At 39.1% G+C, this 20321-nt stretch overlaps 1 protein-coding gene across 8 annotated transcripts in view; it reads right to left on the bottom strand.

The window, feature by feature from the left end:
• Positions 1-20321, bottom strand: part of Kansl1l (KAT8 regulatory NSL complex subunit 1 like) — a 115468-nt gene that overhangs the window by 43762 nt on the left and 51385 nt on the right. For 7 of the 8 annotated variants that reach the window (XM_045147647.1, XM_045147646.1, XM_045147650.1 and 4 more), the window contains 2 exons: positions 19106-19247; positions 10908-11105 (listed from right to left, as the gene is read on the bottom strand). In XM_045147647.1, coding sequence (XP_045003582.1) covers positions 10908-11105; positions 19106-19247 — 340 coding nt within the window. The remainder of the gene's footprint in view (positions 1-10907; positions 11106-19105; positions 19248-20321) is intronic. The other variant, XM_045147652.1, reaches the window with a different exon arrangement.

Genomic DNA, 20321 nt, shown 5'->3' with positions numbered 1-20321 from the left:
ACAGCAAAGTTCAGTAGTGAGGACATTCCATGGACTTTTTGAAGTAGGAAGACTGTTACTGATAAAATCTCTTTGCTTATTATGGTTGTGTAAGTTGCTTATATTCTCTTGGTTTAATTTTAGTAGGGCATGTTTATCTAGAAATTTATTTATTTCTTCTAGATTTTCTAATTTGTTGAAATATAATGCTTGTGTATATCCTAGATATATTCTCAATTTCATCAGTATCTATTGTGAAGTCCCTTTTTCATATCCAAGCTTATCAAATCTTTTCTTTAAAAAAAATTATTTATTTAAGACAGTCAGAGAGAGAAAGAGAATGTATGGGCATGCCGGGTCTCCTGCCCCTTCAAACAAACTCCAGATGCATGTGCCACTCTGCATCTGGATTTATGTGGGTATTAGTGAATCAAACTCACGGTTTCAGGCTTTGCAGGCAAGCACCTGAGACCAATGAGCCATCTTTCCAGCCCTAATCTTCTCTTTCTTTTGGTTTGTGTGGGTTAGGGTTAGTCAATCTTGTTTAACTTTTCAAAGAATCAAGGTTTTCTTCACTGGCACATTGTATTTTTTTTTTTTTTACTACTTATTTCGTTAATTTCAGCCTTAATCTTTATTATTTCTGTCTACTAATTTGTTTTTTTCCTCATGCTTCAAAAAGCTGACATTTATTATTAGAGTTTTTTTTAATTAAGTTTCTTGGATTTCTTGATATATATACTCATAGCTACGAATATCCGTCTTAGAAAAGTCTTAGACATATCACAATGATTCTAATAACTTGTGTTTTCATTTTCATTTGACTTGAAGAATTTTTTTTAATTTCTTCTCTGATTCCTTCAACGATCTCTGGTCATTCAACTGTGCATTGTTCAAATTTAAATGTGTTCATATAGTTCATGTATTTTCTCTTGTTAATGATTTCTAGTAGTATTACATTATGACCTGATAAAACACATGGAATTATTTTAATTTTTTTGTACTTGCTAGAAAATATAGCCAAGAATGTGTTCTATTTTGTAGAAGTCTCCATAAGCTGCTGAATAGAATAGATATTAAGAGTTCAGTACAATGTTGTATAGGTATTTGTTAAGTCAATATGGGCCATGATACAGTTTATGTTGAAGTTTTCTTGACTTCTTGTCTGGATGACTTATCTATTAATGAATGTGGCCACTGAAGATCACCTACTACCATAGTATCTGGACTTACCTATCACTGTAAGTCCAGTAGTGTGTACTTTATAAAATTAGTTGGACCAACATCTGGTTCATATATATTTATTTTCCTTATGCTTTCCTTTAATTGGTATAGGTTTTTTTTAATTTTCTCTGATCTTTTTGGTAAAACCAGTGAGTATGGGTGATGAGTCAGTTCTCAGATGTCTTCCAGGCTAATCTAGACCTTTGATGCTCTGGCTCAGAGCCCACAGTAGCCAACACTATAGCATCTGCCATCACGGCTAATAGTACATAACATAGTGGTTTCAGGCCAGGTTTTGGCTCAGTAAGTTAACAGCTGCTCACAGAATAGGGTCCGCACAACTTCATATGGACAGGTGATCCCTTGTACCTGCAGATTCCATAGGAACCATGACTCTGGGCTTGCTTTCCATTGCCACTATCTCAAGATAAAATGAAGTCATAACTGCTACCCTGATCAAGACCAAAGGAGATCCCAAGACTGCAGGCCCTCACGTTAGCATGCCTGTTGTTGCAGGAGCACTGCCCTTGAGTGGGCTCCAGGCTCATTCTTTGCTCAAGAACACAGTGCACATCTTAAAACCTCCTGACAAGAAATAAAACAGAAATAAATCATAGCCCCCTGCTTCCTAGAACCCAGGTTCCTGGAGATTTTGCCCCAGGGCAGTCAATCAGCAAGCTGTGATGTTGGCATCCCTTATACTTTTTTGTTTGTTTGTTTACTTTTATTAGTGTATTTGAGAGCGATAGAGAGAATGAAGCAGATAGGTAGAGAGAATGGGCCTCCAGCCACTGCAAATGAACTCCAGAATGCATGTGCCACCTTGTGTATCTGGCTTATGTGGGTCCTGGGGAATGGAACCTCGAACTGGGGTCCTTAAGCTTCACAGACAAGCATTTAACTGCTAAGCCATCTCTCCAGCCCCCCTTATACTTTCCTGTTAGACTATACCCTTTATTAATATGTAGTGTCATTCTTTTTCCCTTCTCATTTGACTGGGTGTCTGCTTTGTCAGAGAGGTCTGATGTTATTTTAATGAGATAGCTTTTGTATATAAATTGGTATTTTTTTCTCTTGGTGCTTTTAATATTGTTTCTTTGTTCTGTAGCTTTAACAGTTTAACAATGAAATATCTTGAAGTTTTCCAGGTCATGTCTGTTTGGTGTTCTGACTACTTCTAAGCTTAGATGTTTATATTATTTTCCTTGATTGGAAACTTGTCTGTTATAATTTTAGAGAATTGTTTTGTATGACTTTATTTTACACTTCAACTCATTCTACCCTATGGATTCTCAAGATCGTCTTTTATCATACCCCAGCATTCTTGGAGGTTGCAGTAATGTTTTTATTGCTGTCTGGATGAAACAGTTTATCTCATCTTTCACCCATGATATTCTTTCTTCCTCTTTATCTTGTTTGTTGATGATGCTTTCCACTAAAAGGCACAGAGGGACAGAGAGAGAGAGAAGGATAGAGAGAGAATGGGCTTACTAGGGCCTCTAGCCTCTGCAGACAAACTCCAATCACATGCACCACCTCCTGTATCTGGCTTATGTGGGTACTGGGGAATAAATTTCAGTCCTTAGGTTTTGCAGGCTATTGCGTTAACTGCTAAGCCATCTCTCCAGCCTTCTACTGTGTATTTAATTTGATTGATTGACCCATTTCCAGAATTTCTATTTAGTACTTTTTGTTTTTTATTATTTATAAGTATTCTTATCATTTGCAAGCAGGAAGAGATAGAACAGAGACAGACAGTGAGAATGGGCATACCAGGGCCTCCAGCCGCTGCCAACAAACTCCATATGCATGTGCTACCTTGGGGATCCAGCTTTATATGGGTACTGAGGAACTGAACCCAAGTCATTGGGCTTTGTAAGCAAGCACCTTAACTGCTGAGTGAGCCATCTCTTTCTGCCCTTACTTGTTATTTATATTTTTTCAAGGGAGGGCTTCCCTCTAGCCCTAGAATCCACTATATAGTCACAGAGGTCTTGAACTCATAGCGGTCCTCCTAACTCTGCATCCCAAATTCTGGGATTAAAGGTATGTACCACAATACCTGGCTAGTTCTTTTTTAGAATATGTTTCCTTACTGTTTTTTTTCCTCCATGTTATTGAATTTGTCATACATTCTAATCTTCTCGTGTTTATATTATTGATTTTTTTTTGTTTAAGTACTGAATTGATCTTCATGTATCTACTTGCTTGAGTCTACTGAACATCCTTTTAGTGTTTCTTTTTTTAAAAAAAAATTTTTATATTTATTTATTTATTTGAGAGAGAGAGAGAGGCAAATAGAGAACTCCAGACACATATGCCACCTTGTGCATCTGGCTGACGTGGGTACTGGGGAAATTGAACCTGGGTCCTCAGGCTTCACAGGCAAACACCTTAGCCACTTAGCTATCTCTTTAAGAGTAGGATATTCAATTATTTTATTGCCAATTATTTCATTACTTTTGTTTTAAGTTAAGGAGGCCCTTAGGTCAAATTGATTTGCTTTTACATACACTGTATTTCTCTGTTATGCACCTGTTGGAATGGACAGGTCTTTCCGTTTGTGCTTTCTTTTTCTCGTTTTAGTGGCTTATTTGTATAGGTCTTTAAAAAAATTTTTTTTAATTTATTTAAGAGAGAAGAGAGGGAAGCAGATGAGAGAGAGAATGGACATGCCAGGGTCTCCAGCCACTGCAGACAAACTCCAGAAGCATGTGCCACCCTGTGCATCTGGCTTATATGGGCACTGGAGAATTTAACCTGGGTCCTTTGGCTTCAAAGGCAAGCGCCTTAACTGCTAAGCCATCTTTCCAGACCCCTGTACAGGTCTTTTTAATGGCTGGCTTGTCTTCCCTTGGTCTTGTGATCTCTGCTACTATTTAAGGGGGAAAGCAAACAGCCATAACATCAATAATGATTTGACAACAAACCTGATACTACCATTCAATAAAAAGCAATTAAGGGCTAAGGAGACGGCTCAGTGGTTAAAAGTGCTAGCCCAAGTTCAATTCTCCAGTACCCACATAAAGCCAGACATACAGAGTGGCACATTCTTTCCCTCTCTTTCTCTCATAAGTAAATTTATTTTATTATTTTATTTTTATTTATTTGTAAGCAGAGAAAGATAGAGAGAATAGCAGGGAGGAACAAAAAGAGCTCACTCAAAAACCTCTAGCCACTCAGTACAAATGAACTCCAGATGCATGTGCCACCTTGTGCATCTGGTTTTATATGGGTACTGGGGAACTGAACCTGGGTCATTAGGCTTTGTAGGCAAGCACCTTAACTGCTGAGCCGTCTCTCCAGCCCCAATTGCGTTTTGTTTTTTGTTAATAATTTTCCTGGGCTGGAGAGACGGCTCAGCAGTTAAGGTGCTTGCCTGCAAAGTCAAAGGACCCAGGTTCGATTTCCCAGGACCTATGTAAGCCAAATGCACAAGGTGGCATATACATCTGGAGTTCATTTGCAGTGGCTGAAGGCCCTGGCACACCCATTTCATCTCTCCCTCCCTTACTTTCTCTCTCATAACTAAAATATTTTAAGGGGAAAAAAGGACTGAAATGACAACTTCAATAAGGTTATGAAGCAAGGGAATTAACTATCATTATGATGAATGTAATTTAAAGATTATTAAATCTAAAGAAAATTAAAATTCAAAAGAAAAAAGAGAGCTGGGTGAGGTGGTGCATGCCTTTAATCCCAGGGCTCAGGAGGCAGAGGTAGGAGGATTGCTGTGAGTTCAAGGACCCCCTGAGACTAAATAGTGAATTCTAGGTCAGCCTGGGATAGAGTGAGATTCTACCTCAAAAAACAAAAATAAAAAAACATAAAAAGAAGGAGGGGGGTATAGAAAGTAAAATAGGAATGAGAAGGAAAGTTCATGAATTAGAGGTAAGAGATGTACTGAGAACACAATGCAGTAGGTACAGGAAGACAAAACCATCATAAAACCTAACTAAGCAAGATAAAATTTAAAGCTAAGCATGACCCATATACCTCAACAAGAAGGGGCCAAGGGGAGGGGTAGGTCATGGATGAGCCTAAATAATGGTACCAAATTGACTATATTCACTGAGTATAAGACTAATTAATAAAATTTAAAGCTAAGCAAGAAGTCATGAAAATATTAATAAAAATGAAAGATAAAGTGAGATAAAAGTTAAAAAAAATGCACAATACCAATCAATATTTCTTTGTTGGGAAGGCTATAAGTTCTGTTGTCTCCCAAGCTGTCTAATGGAGTTATGTCCAATGGTGGGAGAGTAGCTGGTGTGCTTGAGTTCAGACAGGTTAGGACAGAATGGTGAAAATGCAGTGTCCCTGTGGAGTTCAAATATGTTGGCTGGTCTTTCTTACCCATTGAGCAGAATGTCTACGCAGGGGACAGCCCTTCCTTAGGAGTTTTCTAGACCACAGCAGGGGTAACCCCATGCTATGCCTGCCAGCTCCTACCTTCTGAATGTGCTAGGGTGTCATACTTCCCCATCAAGGATTCCAGTGTCACGGTTTTGTGGGGTCCATGCCAACGCCTGCACTGACCTTTACAGCTGGGTGGTCTCATCCTACCAGGACTCTGGCTCCCTTTCTGACAGTATACTGCCACCATAGCCTGAGTATCCACTGAGATTTAGTTCATGTTATCTTCTATAGGTTATGCACATGGGTCTCCCTGTTGTCTTAGTATGCGGGGGGGGGGGGGGGGAATTTGAGCTAGTGCTTTTCTGACCAGCAAAGATATTTAACTGAAGTTTTCTCCCCACCCCCCACCAGGATCTAATCCTTCCTTGCCCCATAATGAGTACTACGACAAGACCAATACCAGGCTGCTGTCAAGCATCTGCTTCTTGGACTTTGAGAATCTGTCATCTGCAATTTTGGTTTTGTTTAAAACAGACATACTAACTAAGGACAGCTATATAGGAAGGCATGTGGAAAAGACTATGCTCAAAAGGTCCTGTGCTTGCTTAACACTGTTTTCATTGCCTTCAGATTCTTAACAATTTTGAAGTCAGCCAGAGACAGAGGCCCAAAGAGAACATGGATGTCACTTTGCCTGCCCTGGCAGGACTAGAGCCTGTGTCTGACCCAGTCTCATCTAAGAAGACTGCAAGAAACACTCCCGAGCAGCAACTTCCTGTTTCTTCCTCAGTTTACACACCTGGGTGGGCTGGCCCCTTCTGGATCAGGGTCTTGAATCCATCAACCAATCCAGTCTCTTACACACCTGAGTTTGGTGATGAGGCTTATTCTCAGTTGGTATTTGATCTATAAAAAGTCTAACCACAGGGCTGGAGAGATGGCTTAGTGGTTAAGCGCTTGCCTGTGAAGCCTAAGGACCCTGGTTCGAGGCTCGGTTCCCCAGGTCCCACGTTAGCCAGATGCACAAGGGGGTGCACGCGTCTGGAGTTCGTTTGCAGTGGCTGGAAGCCCTGGCGTGCCCATTCTCTTTCTCTCTCCCTCTATCTGTCTTTCTCTCTATGTCTGTCACCCTCAAATAAATCAATAAAAAATGAACAACAACAAAAAAAAAAGTCTAACCACATGTTGGGCTGGAGAGATGGCTTAGAGGTTAAAGTGCTTGCCTGCAAAGCCAAAGAACCTTGGTTCGATTCCCCAGGACCCATATAAACCAGATGTACAAGGTGGCGCATGCATCTGGAGTTCGTTTGCAGTGGCTGGAGGCCCTGGTGCACCCATTCTCTCTCTCTCTCTTTCCCTCTCTCAAATAAATAAAAATAAAAATATTTTTTAAAAAAAGTCTAACCACATGTGCAAATCTCCTCTTGGTTCTCTGCATCCACCTGAATGCAGTGTGCGAGTCCTCCTCTTCCCAGTCTGGCTGAGAAGTGTGAAGGTTTCTTGTCTGGACCCTCTCCTTCCTTGTCTTGTACTTTCTTGTTTTGCTGTATGTTTGATCTCTCCTTAAACTTTGAGTCCTTTACTTTCTTTTCATCTGTCTTGACCTTACATGTGAGGGGGATCTTGTAACTTGGGCTCTCATGTTTTGCTGTGTGTGTGTGTGTGTGTGTGTGTGTGTGTGTGTGTGTGTCTCCATGTCCAGACTTTTCCCTTTTTGAGGGAGACTTTCTCCATATTCCCTGCACTTCTCAGCCAGGAACACCCCTTAGGCATGGCTTTCAGCTAACCTTCCTCCGGATCACAAATTTCCCTAAAAGAAACCTCAAAATTCATAAGTTACGTGTCTCACAATCCGTATTTTCAGTTCTTTGTTAACTCTGGTACGAATTCAAAAGTTGGGGTCCACAGACCTGGAATCTCCTGCAACTTTGTGGAATTTAATCCCTCTCTGGACCTGAAATAGTGCATCATTTTTAACAAAGGGCTTTGCAATATCATTTTGCACTAAGTTCCACAGATTAGCCACTTCTTTTGTTATCTCAGGTGACACTAAGGAGACAGAATAAACTACAAAAGCACTCTTTCTCCTTCCCTCCTTCTTTCCATTTCATACTTTCTTTCTTTGTTTACTTTTGTTTACTTATTTATTTATTTGTTTGAGAGAGAAAGATGCGAATAGAGAGAGAGAGAGAGAGAATGGGCGCACCAGGGTCTCCAGCCACTGCAAATGAAGTCCAGATGTGTGTGCCCCCTTGTACATCTGGCTAATGTGGGTCCTGGGGAATCGAGCCTCCAACCAGGGTCCTTGGGCTTCACAGGCAAGCACTTAACTGCAAAGCCATCTTTCCAGCCCCCTTTTCTTTCATTCTTTTGAGAAGGAGCCGCTCTACATACCCCAAACTGGTCTAGAACTGATTATATAACCTTGAATTCACAATCCTTCTGCCTTAACCTTCCTATTTGGAATTTCAGTTATATGTCTTGCTCTGAAAAAAGGTTGTCAAGGAACTGGAGAGACTTCTCAATAAGATGTGTGCTACACAAGCATGAGGAATAAGTTAGGATCCACAGAACCCCCAGAGTCAGATGTAACAGCACACATCTGTAATCCTAGTATACCTATGGCAATATGAGTAGAGACAGGAGAATCCCTGGAAGCTCCCAGGCAAGCTAGCCTGACTACAAGTGGCAATCAACAGGAGACTTCACCTTAAACAACTGTAAGGCAAGGACCAAGATCCAAGTTGTCCTGACTTTCAGATGCAGTGTGGCATCTCTGTTTATACTCACATACTCACACAGGTACACACACTTATATGAAGATTTTTTTAAACTTATCTTTAAACATAACCCTTCTAGTCCTGTATTAAAAATTAACCTTAATCAGCTTAATATCCAATGAATAAGTACTGAACAACAAGGAAAAAAAGATGTGAAAAAGAAAAGATATTCTAGAGTACATAATTACTAGGATTAAACTGAAAGAAGAATGATCCTAATAGGAGATAGAAATTGGCTAGGCAGCTTAGAGGAGACAGACCCCAAAATAAATAACTTTCTCTTGGCTAAGTTCCAGAATTGTCCTTGGGCCTGTAGGAAAAATCTAGGTCATTTTACTTTACTACAGGTCAGAAACTTCAGAAGTATCTGGCCCTTATTTCACTCTGCCCTATTAGGGATCCTTCCACTCATTCCTAGAGAATTCCAAAATTTCTAACCCCAGCCTCCTATCCACAGGACTCATAAAAACCATGCAAACCTGGTCTTCCTCACGCAGCCCCTCCCCATAAGAAACCCACAGCTGAGTCTTGAGGTAGGCTTCACAAACGCCTCTCACCTCTCCGAGCAAACGCTCCACCTTGCTTCCTTCTCTTATGTTCTAGGCTTAATCTCCCCCACCCTTCTCTTCTTCCTCCTAAAGGTTTAACCTATAATAAACCTTCTGAACCTTCTCCTCTGGTCTGTGCTTTTCATTCTTCAAATTTATAGGACGTGAACCTAAGAACAGGCCAAATTATTGGTACATTGGCTTACATGGAACCCAAAATTCTTGAATCAATTCCATAGAATTAGGGAACAGAAAGAATGAGAGGGAAGTGAGATTGTAACAATACTATCATTAACCAACACCAATTTATGATATTAGACACAGAGTGCATTCCAAATTAACATCAGATAGTAACTTTCTGCATTACAAAGTATTCATAATGTTTTGATTATGTATTTCAATTAAAAGGTTTCTAACCTAATTGCAACCTACTAATTATAAACCTACTAAATATGGGGTAAACTTACAGTAAAATTTGATGTATCAGAAGTCTCAAAATAGGGGTGGAGAGATGGTTCAGTGGTTAAGGTGATTGCCTGCAAAACTGAATGACCCAAGTTCCTTTCCCCGTACCCAAATAAAGCCAGATACACAAGGTGGGCACATGCATCTAGAGTTCCTTTGTATGCCTAGAGGCTCTGGTGAACATGCTGTGCTCTCTCCCACCTCCACCTCTTTCTCACTTTCAAATAAATAAGTAAAATATTTTTTAAAAAAGAAATCTCAAACTAAGTTATTTCAAATTGTCTGTTGGAAACACCTAAGATCGCAGATGTATAAATCTTTATAACTTTCTTGGAAACAGACTGGCTATTATCTGGCAGATTCTCATCTAGTTATATAGGATAGATATAGGGTAGATAGGACAAAATAATTTAAATTTCTGGAGTTCTTCACACAAAATTTAAATAATAGAGAAGATTTTGCAATAAAAATATTTTAGGGGCTTCTTTGGCTTTCCATTTTTCATTATTTTTATTGACATTATCATTTCAACCAAGACCCCAAATTCTAATATTATTTTTTACTAAAACATTTTAGGCCAACTGTGTCATAGAACAATTAAGACTTAACTACTGATAATGAATACCACTATCCAGAAAAGAAGTTTTGTAAAAAATTTTCCAAACCGTATTATAAATAAAACACCACCTTATAGACATAGCAATGTTATATTTTAGTTTAAATAGTTTTAATTATATCAACATAGTAAAGATAAGTCATATTTCAAGGGTATGAAATGTCAAATTTCCAATCTTAATAACCCATATTCCAGGAAGGCACAAATATAACAAAGTATTTAATAGTATGTTAAGTCTTTTATTGCTTGGACAAACAACAAAAGAAAACAACTTTGGTAGGCAGGATTTATTGTGGCTAATGGGTGTTATGGTTTCAGTTAGTGATTGGTTTACTCCATTGCTATAAGCCTATAATGGGAGACTATCATGCTGGCAGGAAGATGTGGGAGAATAAAGTTAACCTCATGGTGGCTCGCAATCAGAAACAGGAAGAAATGAAGGACAAGACATATCCTCCAAAGATGTTCTCAGTGACCTACTTTATCCAATTAGGCCTCACCTTTTATCATCTACCAAATTATGAACCAATCAATGAATTAAACTGGTCAGAGCCCACATGAGCCAATCACTGCTCAGTGATTAGATCTATGAACTGCAGACAAACATGAATACATGAGCCTTTTGGAAAGACATTTCATATCCAAGCCCTGAAAAACATTTAAAAAATAAACCAGGGCTGGAGAGATGGCTCAGCAGCTATAGACATTTATGTGCAAAGCCTGCTGGTCCAGGTTCGAGACCCAATAACCATGTAAAGCCAGACACAAGCATATGGAGTTTGTTTTCACCAATGAGAGGTCCTATTGTGCCCATACTCATTCATTTATACACATACACTCTTCTCTCTCTAATAAATAAATAAAAAATATATTTTAAAAAACAACAAAAATTATGAAAAGTGATTTCATGCCACAGATGCTATAATCTGACTTTACCTGTTTTTCTATGTTTCGAAGAAGCAGTGTAGGGCTGCTTGGTGACAACTCAAAATCTTGTTCTGGTAATGGATCTTGACTTCTTTGGGGAACCTGAGTATTCCCTGTAGTGTTTAATGAAACTGCTTGGTTTGAATTTTGTACTTGTTTTTTCAAAATGTTTTTTGGAAGCTGACATTCTTCTAGGATCACTAACCCCTAGAAAAACAATAGTAACAGCGTGAAATGAAAACACATTGATTACTAAGTCATGTTTAATGTGACATGCATGTGAAACTATATATCCTAATATCCCATGACAATCATAAACATACAGTTGAAAGTACAGCTTATCAAAGTAAAAGGGCTGGGTGACTTAAAACGTGTGTCTAGACTTGCAGGTAAGACAGTGGCCTAGAAGCTACCCCTGTGTAGCCCAGTTAAGAAAATGTATGAGAATTAAAAAGAAAATAGACAATATTCCAAAGAGAGAAAGACGCCTTGGGAGTACAGAGACAGAAGGGTGACAGACCAAATAGGAGAAGGCCAGGACAAACACAGCTTCCCCTCTCACTCCCAGCAGTGGAACAGAGGGAAAGAGACTTCATCAAAAAGTAATACATGAGTGAATGCCTTTAATCCCAGCACTCGGGAAGCAGAGGTAGGAGGATCGCCATGAGTTCTAGGCCACCCTGAGACTACATAGTGAATTCCAGGTCAGCCTGAGCCAGAGTGAGACCCTGCCTCGAAAAACCAAAAATAAATAAATAAATAAATAAATAATAATAATACATGAGATTATGAAGGCAGCTCTTTGAAAAAATCCTCAAAACTGGGAAAGATATCTAAACCAACAACTGTACAAATCACAACACAGAAATAGAAGAAACATGAAAAGTCAAGGCATCATGACTTCTCCAAAAGATCATAAGTTCAAAGATACCAAATTGGTACAATGCCAGATAAATATCTAGTAAGTTCACTAGCAAAAATGATCATTGACCATAATAGATACAAACAGGTGAATGAAGAAATTAATCCAGGACTTAGAAGGAAAAGTGACCAAAACACAGGAAAAGGCCAACACAAGAGAAGAGAAATTCAACAAGGATACTGAGACTTTGAAAAAATATACAAATGTTGGAAATGAAAAACTCAATCCAATCCATCTCATAAAATCACAATGGAAGGCACCACTGATAGACCTGAGCAAGCAAAACAAAGAATATCAGAGATGGAGGTCAAAAACATTGCATTCAAACATGACTGGGACCTTCCCCCCTTCCGAACTGGACTGGAACCATTCCAGAATAGCCCCTAGAGAAAGACTAGCCCTACTGCCTGCCCTCTAAAGACAACATCTGCTGTCACCTATCCCCACCACCTAGGGATGACACTGATCCCCATGGATGGCAGGCATGTTGCACTGTTGGGGGAAGTGGTCTGTACTCCACTCTGAGTCAGCCTTCTTGTTGGAAAGCAAAAGGAGTGGGTCAGCTTCCCTGCTGAGTGTAGCCTCTGATCTATGCAGTGTCTGGGAATGGGGGAGGGAGACTAGGAGACTATAGCTTCTTCCAGGCAAAGAGGATGGCATCAAAGCCCCACGGCGAACCCCTGCTGGCTTCAGAAGGAACCCATGCCCATGGAAGCAACTAGCTCTATGCGGCTCTTTCTTTAGGGGGAAGTTATCATAAGCCCCACCTTATTTCAAAGAAGGTACAATCTTATCAGAGCCTCAAACAAAAAGTGTACAGCCCTAAACATATCCCAGACCAAAAGGAAAACTTAACAAATTGGTTCAGTTCCTCAACCATCCACATAAACTAGATGTTAAAAGTAGCACCAGTGTTTGGTGGTTGTGTACAGTGGCAAAAAGACCTAACATGTCCCCATCAGGGGCACACATGTATGCACACACACATGCATACACATGCACACACAAATAGATAATTAATTTTTGTTTGGTTTTGAGGCAGGATCTCACTCTAGCCTAGGATGACCAGAGATCATTCTGTATCCCTGGCTGGCCTTGAACTCATGGCTATCCTCCTATTACAGCCTGCTGAGTTCTGGGACTACATGCATGTATCACCACACCCAGCAAAATAAAATTTAATAACATAAGAAAAGAAAGAAGAAGAGAGAAGGGGAAGAGAGAACAAAAGAGGAGGGGAGGAGACCTCTTTGTAAGTGCTTTCCCCCACCTCCCTTGGTCAACACTTTGGTCTTTCCCTGGTTTGCAATGCAACAACCATTTAAAGTCATTAAAAACAACAACTTATGCCCCATTCCTGTAGTCCCAGCCCTCAGCAGACTGAGGCAGGAGGATGGTTTGAGCTCAGGAATTCAGTATTATCCTGGGCAATATTACGAAAGGCCATCTCAAAACAACTAAACCTATCTTTGTTTAAAGTTTTGAATTTTGGATCTGGGGAAATGGTTTGGCAGGTAAAGCACTTGCTTGCAAAGCCTGCCAGCCAGGGTTTGATTCCCCAGTACCCATGCAAAATCAGATCCACAAAGTGATGCATGTGTCTGGAGTTTGTTTTCAGTAGCAAAAGGCTGTAGTTGGCCCATTCTCTCCCCACTAAAAAAAAAAAGAAAAAGAAAAACAACTAAAGGCAGACACAATCTATTCAATAATATATTAACAGAAAATTACTCAAATACAGAAAAAGAAATGTATGTTAAAACACAAGAGGAGGCAGGCGTGGTGGCACACACCTTTAATCCCAGCACTTGGGAGGCAGAGGTAGGAGAATCACTGTGAGTTTGAGGCCACCTTGAGACTACAAAGTGAATTCCAGGACAGCCTAAGCTAGGGTGAGACCCTACCCCCCCCCCCTCTCACACACACACACACACACAAGAGGCATTTAGAACCCCAAATAGAGAACTGGGGAGATGGCTCTGTAGGTAAAATGCTTGCCATGCAAGCAGAATGACCTGAGTTCAGATCCACAGAACCCACATAAAGTCAGACGCAGTAGTACATATCTATGGGGAGATGAGAGTTAGAAATAGGAGAATCTAAGGAAGCTTGACAAAGAAATAAGGTGACTTCAAGACAAGCACCAAATAAACCTGTAAGCATTGCCAAGCCAGCAATGTAGAAAATACTCATGCACAGAGGAAGAAGGATCAATCACAAGAGCACAGAAAAGAATAAACTGCATGAGAGGAAAATAGAAACAATGGAAATAATAGGCACACAAGAAAAGAATCACTTATGTCCAACAAAGTAAGCCAACAAACCCCTAATAGCAAAAGACAAAAGAGAAAATAACAATAATCTGACCAACCAGAAAAACAACCAAATAAGATTTCACAGGAATTAGCAAATATAATTTAATAATGACCTTATATATTAATGGCCTAAATTTACCAGTAAAAAGATTCAGACTAGCTGAGTGGATGAAATAGTAATATCCAACTATCTGTTGTCACTAAAACACATCACAATGACAAAGCTACTCAAAGACTAAAAGTTAAGGGATATAAATCAATTTATCAAGCAAACCGAAGTTAAAAATAAACCATTATTACTATCTTGACATCTGGAAAAACATATTTAAAGCCAGAATTAGAAGAGATAGGAAGTTCACCACATTCTGATTAAAACAAATAATTTGTCAATAAGATATAATAATTGTAAACAAATACGCATTCAACATTTTGGCTCCAACTTTTATAAAACAAATGCTAATGGTTATACAATAACAGATATGTACAGAAACAATTATAGTGGGTAGTATCATTAGCGCATGCTAATCTTTAGATAGGTCATCCAAACTCAAAACAAAGAAACTGACGTTAAGCTGTACCATAGATCAAATACATTTTATACACCCACACACCCACCCACCCACACACACATATATATGTAGAGAGAGAAAGAAAGAGATACAGAATATATGTTCTTTTCCTCAGAAGTGCATGGAAACTTTTCTGAAATAGATTCCATTCTAACTCATAAAACAAGCCTTAAAAATCTTGTATTTTTCATTTCATTGTGGTGTGCAACTGGAAATTAGTACTAAGAGAAACTACAAAAGTTAAATAATTAAACAGGGCTGAACAACACTTGAATGATGAATGAGTCACTCAAGAAATTAAGAAGGAAACTTGAAAATTCCTAGAATCAAATAAGAATGAAATCACAATTTACCAGAACCTTTAGAATGCAGTTTAAACAGTTTTAAGAGGACAGTGTATAGCCATAAATGCTTTCTTTAAAAGTCAGAAAGCTCTTAAATGAATAACTTAATGGTATACTTCAAAGTCATACAAGAGTAACCCCAGGATATCAGATATGCCAGAACATGGGATGTCTGCCAAGGAAAACTACAAAAAAGGCAAAGTGTGCCGTAGGCAGCAGAGCTGGAGGGAAGGGGGTTACTCAAGTCCTCCGGAACCTGGATTTCTACCACCAGTCCTAGATGCCAGACATGGAGCTGTAAGATCTGGAGTTAGGGAATGTTTCCTCTGTGGTATTTTATACTGGAAGTATGTAACTTGATTTTTGATACTATAGGAGCTCATGGTTTGAAGAGGTGCGCTAAATCTCAGAAGAGACTCAGCACTTAAACTTCTGAACAGAATTAAACTGTTAAAGACTATGGGACTTCTAAAGTTGCACAATTCATCGCTATGAGCCTATAAAGACAAGGAATAGGAGATGATGACTTATAAGTGTTATATTTGAATGACAGACTGACAAGGAGTACAGACTTGTGATGGCTAACCTTGACAGTATTTAGAATCACTGTGGAAACATATCTGTGAGCATGTCTGTGAGGGATTTTCTAGATTAAGTTAAATGAGGCACCGAGACACACCCTAAATGTGGGTCACTGCTCCCTGCTTCCGGACTGTGTGTGCAATGTGATCAGCTGCTTCAAGCTCTTGCTACATTACTTCTTCACTACGGTGCACTATGCCCTCAAACAGAGCCAAGCAATCCGTTCTTTCCTTAAACCGTTTGTGGTCATCAAGAGAGGAACTAATACAAGTCATCCTCAAAAATATTATTAGCATGCAATCTGGTCCAGCCATTGTGGAAAACAGTGTGGAGGTTCCTAAAGCAGCTAAAGATTGATCTACCATATGACCCAGCTATAGCACTCCTAGGCATATATCCAAAGGACTCATCGCATTTCCTTAGAAGTACATGCTCAACCATGTTTATTGCTGCTCAATTTATAATAGCTGGGAAATGGAACCAGCCTAGATGTCCCTCAACAGATGAGTGGATAATGAAGATGTGGTACATTTATACAATGGAGTTCTACTCAGCGGTAAAGAAAAATGAAGTTATGAAATTTGCAGAAAAATGGATGGACCTGGAAAGTATTATACTAAGTCAGGTAACCCAGGCCCAGAAAGCCAAGCGCCACATGTTCTCATATGGGGATCCTAGCTACAGATGACTGGGCTTCTGTGTGAGAATGAAAATACTTAGTAGCAGAGGCCAGTAAGTTGAAAAGGAGACATAAAGGGTGGAGAAAGGAAGGGAGGAGGATACTTAATAGGTTGATATTGTATATATGTAATTACAATGATTGTAATGGGGAGGTAATATGATTGAGAATGGAATTTCAAACGGGAAAGTGTGGGGGTGGGGAGGGAGGGAATTACCATGGGATATATTTTATAATCATGGAAAATGTTAATAAAAATTTAAAAAAAAAATATTATTAGCAGATTCTCTGCAAAAACTACACATAGGAAGCCAGTAGGGCAGGATACAAGCCTGCCATGGTGCCACCCATCTGTAATCAGGAGGCAACCCAGGAAGATCATGAGTTTAGGCCAGTCTGTGCCACACAAAAACTTCAAGGACAGCCTACAATAATATGCAGGCAGACAAAGGCTGTCAACCATAACTTGAGTTCAAAGCCAGCCAAGATGACAAAATTGGATTTCAAAAAAGTGCAGGAGAAATTAAGATATCATCAGAAAAACTTAAGGGAGTAAGTCATCACAAGAACTTCTCTGCCATTTCCAGGCATGGTGGCACACGCCTTTAATCCCATGCACTTGGGAGGCAGAGTTAGGAGGATCACCATGAGTTCAAGGCCACCCTGAAACCACATAGTGAATTCAGCCTGGACTAGAGCAAGACCCTACCTTGAATGCCCCCCCCCCCACCGAAAAAAGAACTTCTCTGCCAGAAATGTTCAAGAAGCTGTATGAAGAAATAAAAGTCTCCTAATATGGAGCTAGAGAGATAAAGTGCTAGGCATTACGGTATTTGCCTATAATGCTAGTGCCAGAGAGGTGGAGATAGAAGATCCTGGAGACTCACTAGCCAGCTAATCTGACGTAATCTGTGAGTGTAGGTCCGGAAAAATACTTGTCTCAAAGAGTAAGAATTAAAACTAAAGACTTAGACTCCTGATCTCTACCTTAGGCCTCTGCATACATGTGTATTCACATGCATACATACACATGTATATGTACATGTGCATATGAACCCCAACACGTGTGGCCACACACATACAAACACACTCACATCTTTGATTGCTGCAGTTTTCTACCTTCAGTTTCAAATTTATTGGTATCTTTACTAATTCTTATGCTAGTTTTTGGCTTATACCATTCTTTACTTTTGGTTCTTAAATTTATAAAATTAGATTGTTGTTTTGAAATACCCTTTATTTCTTAAAATATGGTTATCATTTATAAATTCTTACCTAAGCCACCATCCCCAACTTCAACACGTTTTCATGATAAAATATATCCAACAAACTAAGCATAGAAAGAAATGATCTCAATATGATATGATACATATATAAAACCTGCAGCAAACATTATATTTAATGGTGAAAGTTTGAAGACTTCCTCAAAGCAAGGACACCTGCTTTCACCATTCTAATTTAACACAGTACAGAAAGTTCTAGTCAAAGTAGTTAGGTAAGAAAAATATAATAAACTGCATACAAATCACACAAGTAAATTATAATTTTGGATTATTTATCTTTTAAGTTAAAAAAGTATCCTAGGGCTGGAGAGATGGTTTAGCAGCTAAGGTGCTTGCCTGCAAAGCCAAAGGACCCAGATTCAATTCCCCAGGACCCACATAAGCCAGATGCACATGCATCTGGAGTTCATTTGCATTGGATAGAGGCCCTGGTACACCCATTCTCCCTCCCTCTCTCTCTTTCTCTATCTCTCTCACTCCCCTAAATCAATAAATAAACATGTTTTTTAAAGTACCCTAAATAGTTCACCCACCAAAAACATGGTTCACATTAATTTATTAATTCAACAATAGTAGGATATGAATTTAACAAACAAAAATCATTTGCAGGGTGGAATGGTGGTTAACATCTATAATTCCAGCACCTGGGAGGCTGAAGAAGCAAGATCACCTGGAGTTTGCAGGCAACCAGGGATACATAGTGATTTTTAGGCCAGCTTAGGCCACAGAATGAGATCAAAATAAATATACAAATAAACAAAAAAGTTGCATTTCTGTATACTAACAACATTCTGAAGAAAATACAAAACCAAAAAATAAACATAGAAAATTTAGCCAAGGAAATAAAAGCCTTTTACAAGGAAAACTGTACATCATTGCTGAAAGAGCCAGGTGTGGTGGTACATGACCTGTAGTCTCAAGTACTTGTAAGGTTAAGGCAGGAAGAGATCTTGAGCCAAGGAGTTCAAGGCCAGAGTGGACAACATGCAAGATCCCATCTCAAAAATCAAACAAGCAGAAAAACAACATTGCCAGAAGAAATTAAAGACATAAATTAAAACACAGGTTGTGCTTATAAAATGGAAAACAACACTGTGAAGACAATTCTACCCAGTGATCTGCAGATTAAAGGCAATCATTATCAAAATCCTATAGTAGTTTTTTAATAGAAAAAACATCTTGCCAGGCATGATAGTACACTGATAGTACCTGAGTAGAGATCTCTAGTACCTAATAAAAGCCAGGTGTGGTCACACACATCTATAATCCCAATCCTGGAAGGGGAAGGAAGGAGGATCCCCAGGGCTTGCTGCCTAGCTAGTCTAGCAAAATTAGTGAGCTCTAGGTTCAACAAGAGTCTGTATCTCAAAAAATAAGGTGGAGAGTGACTGAGGAAGACACTCCACATCAACATCTGGCCTACACACACATAAACACACATGAGCATGTGCAGCCACAGCCACATGCATGAATGTATGTATACATTTTAACAATAATTAAAAAACACAGACAATACCTTGGAGGCACGGATCTGCCTATGAATGTCTGTGAGTTGCTGGATTTTATATTCTAGCTCTGATATTTGAGCTTGAAGCCAAGTCCACCGGCTGCCAACTCGTGCTCTGTCTACAAGCCACTTCCACTCTGTGCTAGAGTTTCTGTGAACAAGAAAAACATGGTTAAAGCACAAAACAATCAAATTTTCACAGATTGCTTATTAACTTCGTTGACTCATATCATACAATCCAATTTCCTTTATAAAACATCTATTTACATGGATGGAGAAGGGCAGGTAGAATTCTTATCAAAGATTTGATTTCTTTACCTTTAAGTCATAAAAATACTTGTTCTTATTTGATATTATGTACTAGCTAATAAGATAATCCCTCTGTAATTAACAATTTATTAATGCTAAGAGTTTAAGTAGGGATGGACCAGCAAAGAAAAGGAATCATGAATAACAATACCAATACCAGGCAAAATATGGTACAGAAGACTTTCATATGTAAGTAGAGGTCAAATTATCGACAATTATTTGAATTTCATCTGAATTCATGTAACAGACTGTAGTGTATTTCATTCAATTATATAATTTCTACTTGCTAAAATAAGCATCACTATTAACTAAGATTAAATTTAATTTAAAGCCCTTAAAAAATTTCAAATAGGGCTGGAGAGATGGCTTAGCGGTTAAGCGCTTGCCTGTGAAGCCTAAGGACCCTGGTTCGAGGCTCAGTTCCCCAGGTCCCACGTTAGCCAGATGCACAAGGGGGCTCACGCGTCTGGAGTTCGTTTGCAGAGGCCGGAAGCCCTGGCGCGCCCATTCTCTCTCTCTCCCTCTATCTGTCTTTCTCTCTATGTCTGTCTCTCTCAAATAAATAAATAATAATAATAATAAAAAATTTCAAATATATGAAAGCTATGCTACATTTCAAAAATCATGTCAAATACATAGGTCTTTATTTTACTTCTGTTTATTAAGATAAACAGCTTATTGAAAACCTTATTATCATGCCAGGCATGGTGACGCACGCCTTTAATCCCAGCACTCAGGAGGCAGAGGCAGGAGGATCGCTATGAATTCAAGGCCACCCTGAGACTACATAGTGAATTCCTGGTCAGCCTGAGCCAGGGTGAGACCCTACCTCAAAAAACCAAAAAAAAAAAAAAAAAAAAAAAAAAAAAAGAAAGAAATACATGTGTGTGGGAGAGACAGTGAATGAGAATGAATA

Source organism: Jaculus jaculus, chromosome 4, assembly GCF_020740685.1.
Source record: "Jaculus jaculus isolate mJacJac1 chromosome 4, mJacJac1.mat.Y.cur, whole genome shotgun sequence".
NCBI lineage: Eukaryota > Metazoa > Chordata > Mammalia > Rodentia > Dipodidae > Jaculus > Jaculus jaculus.
Note: the sequence above shows the minus strand (reverse complement) of the source record. Positions and strands in the feature narration are given on the sequence as shown.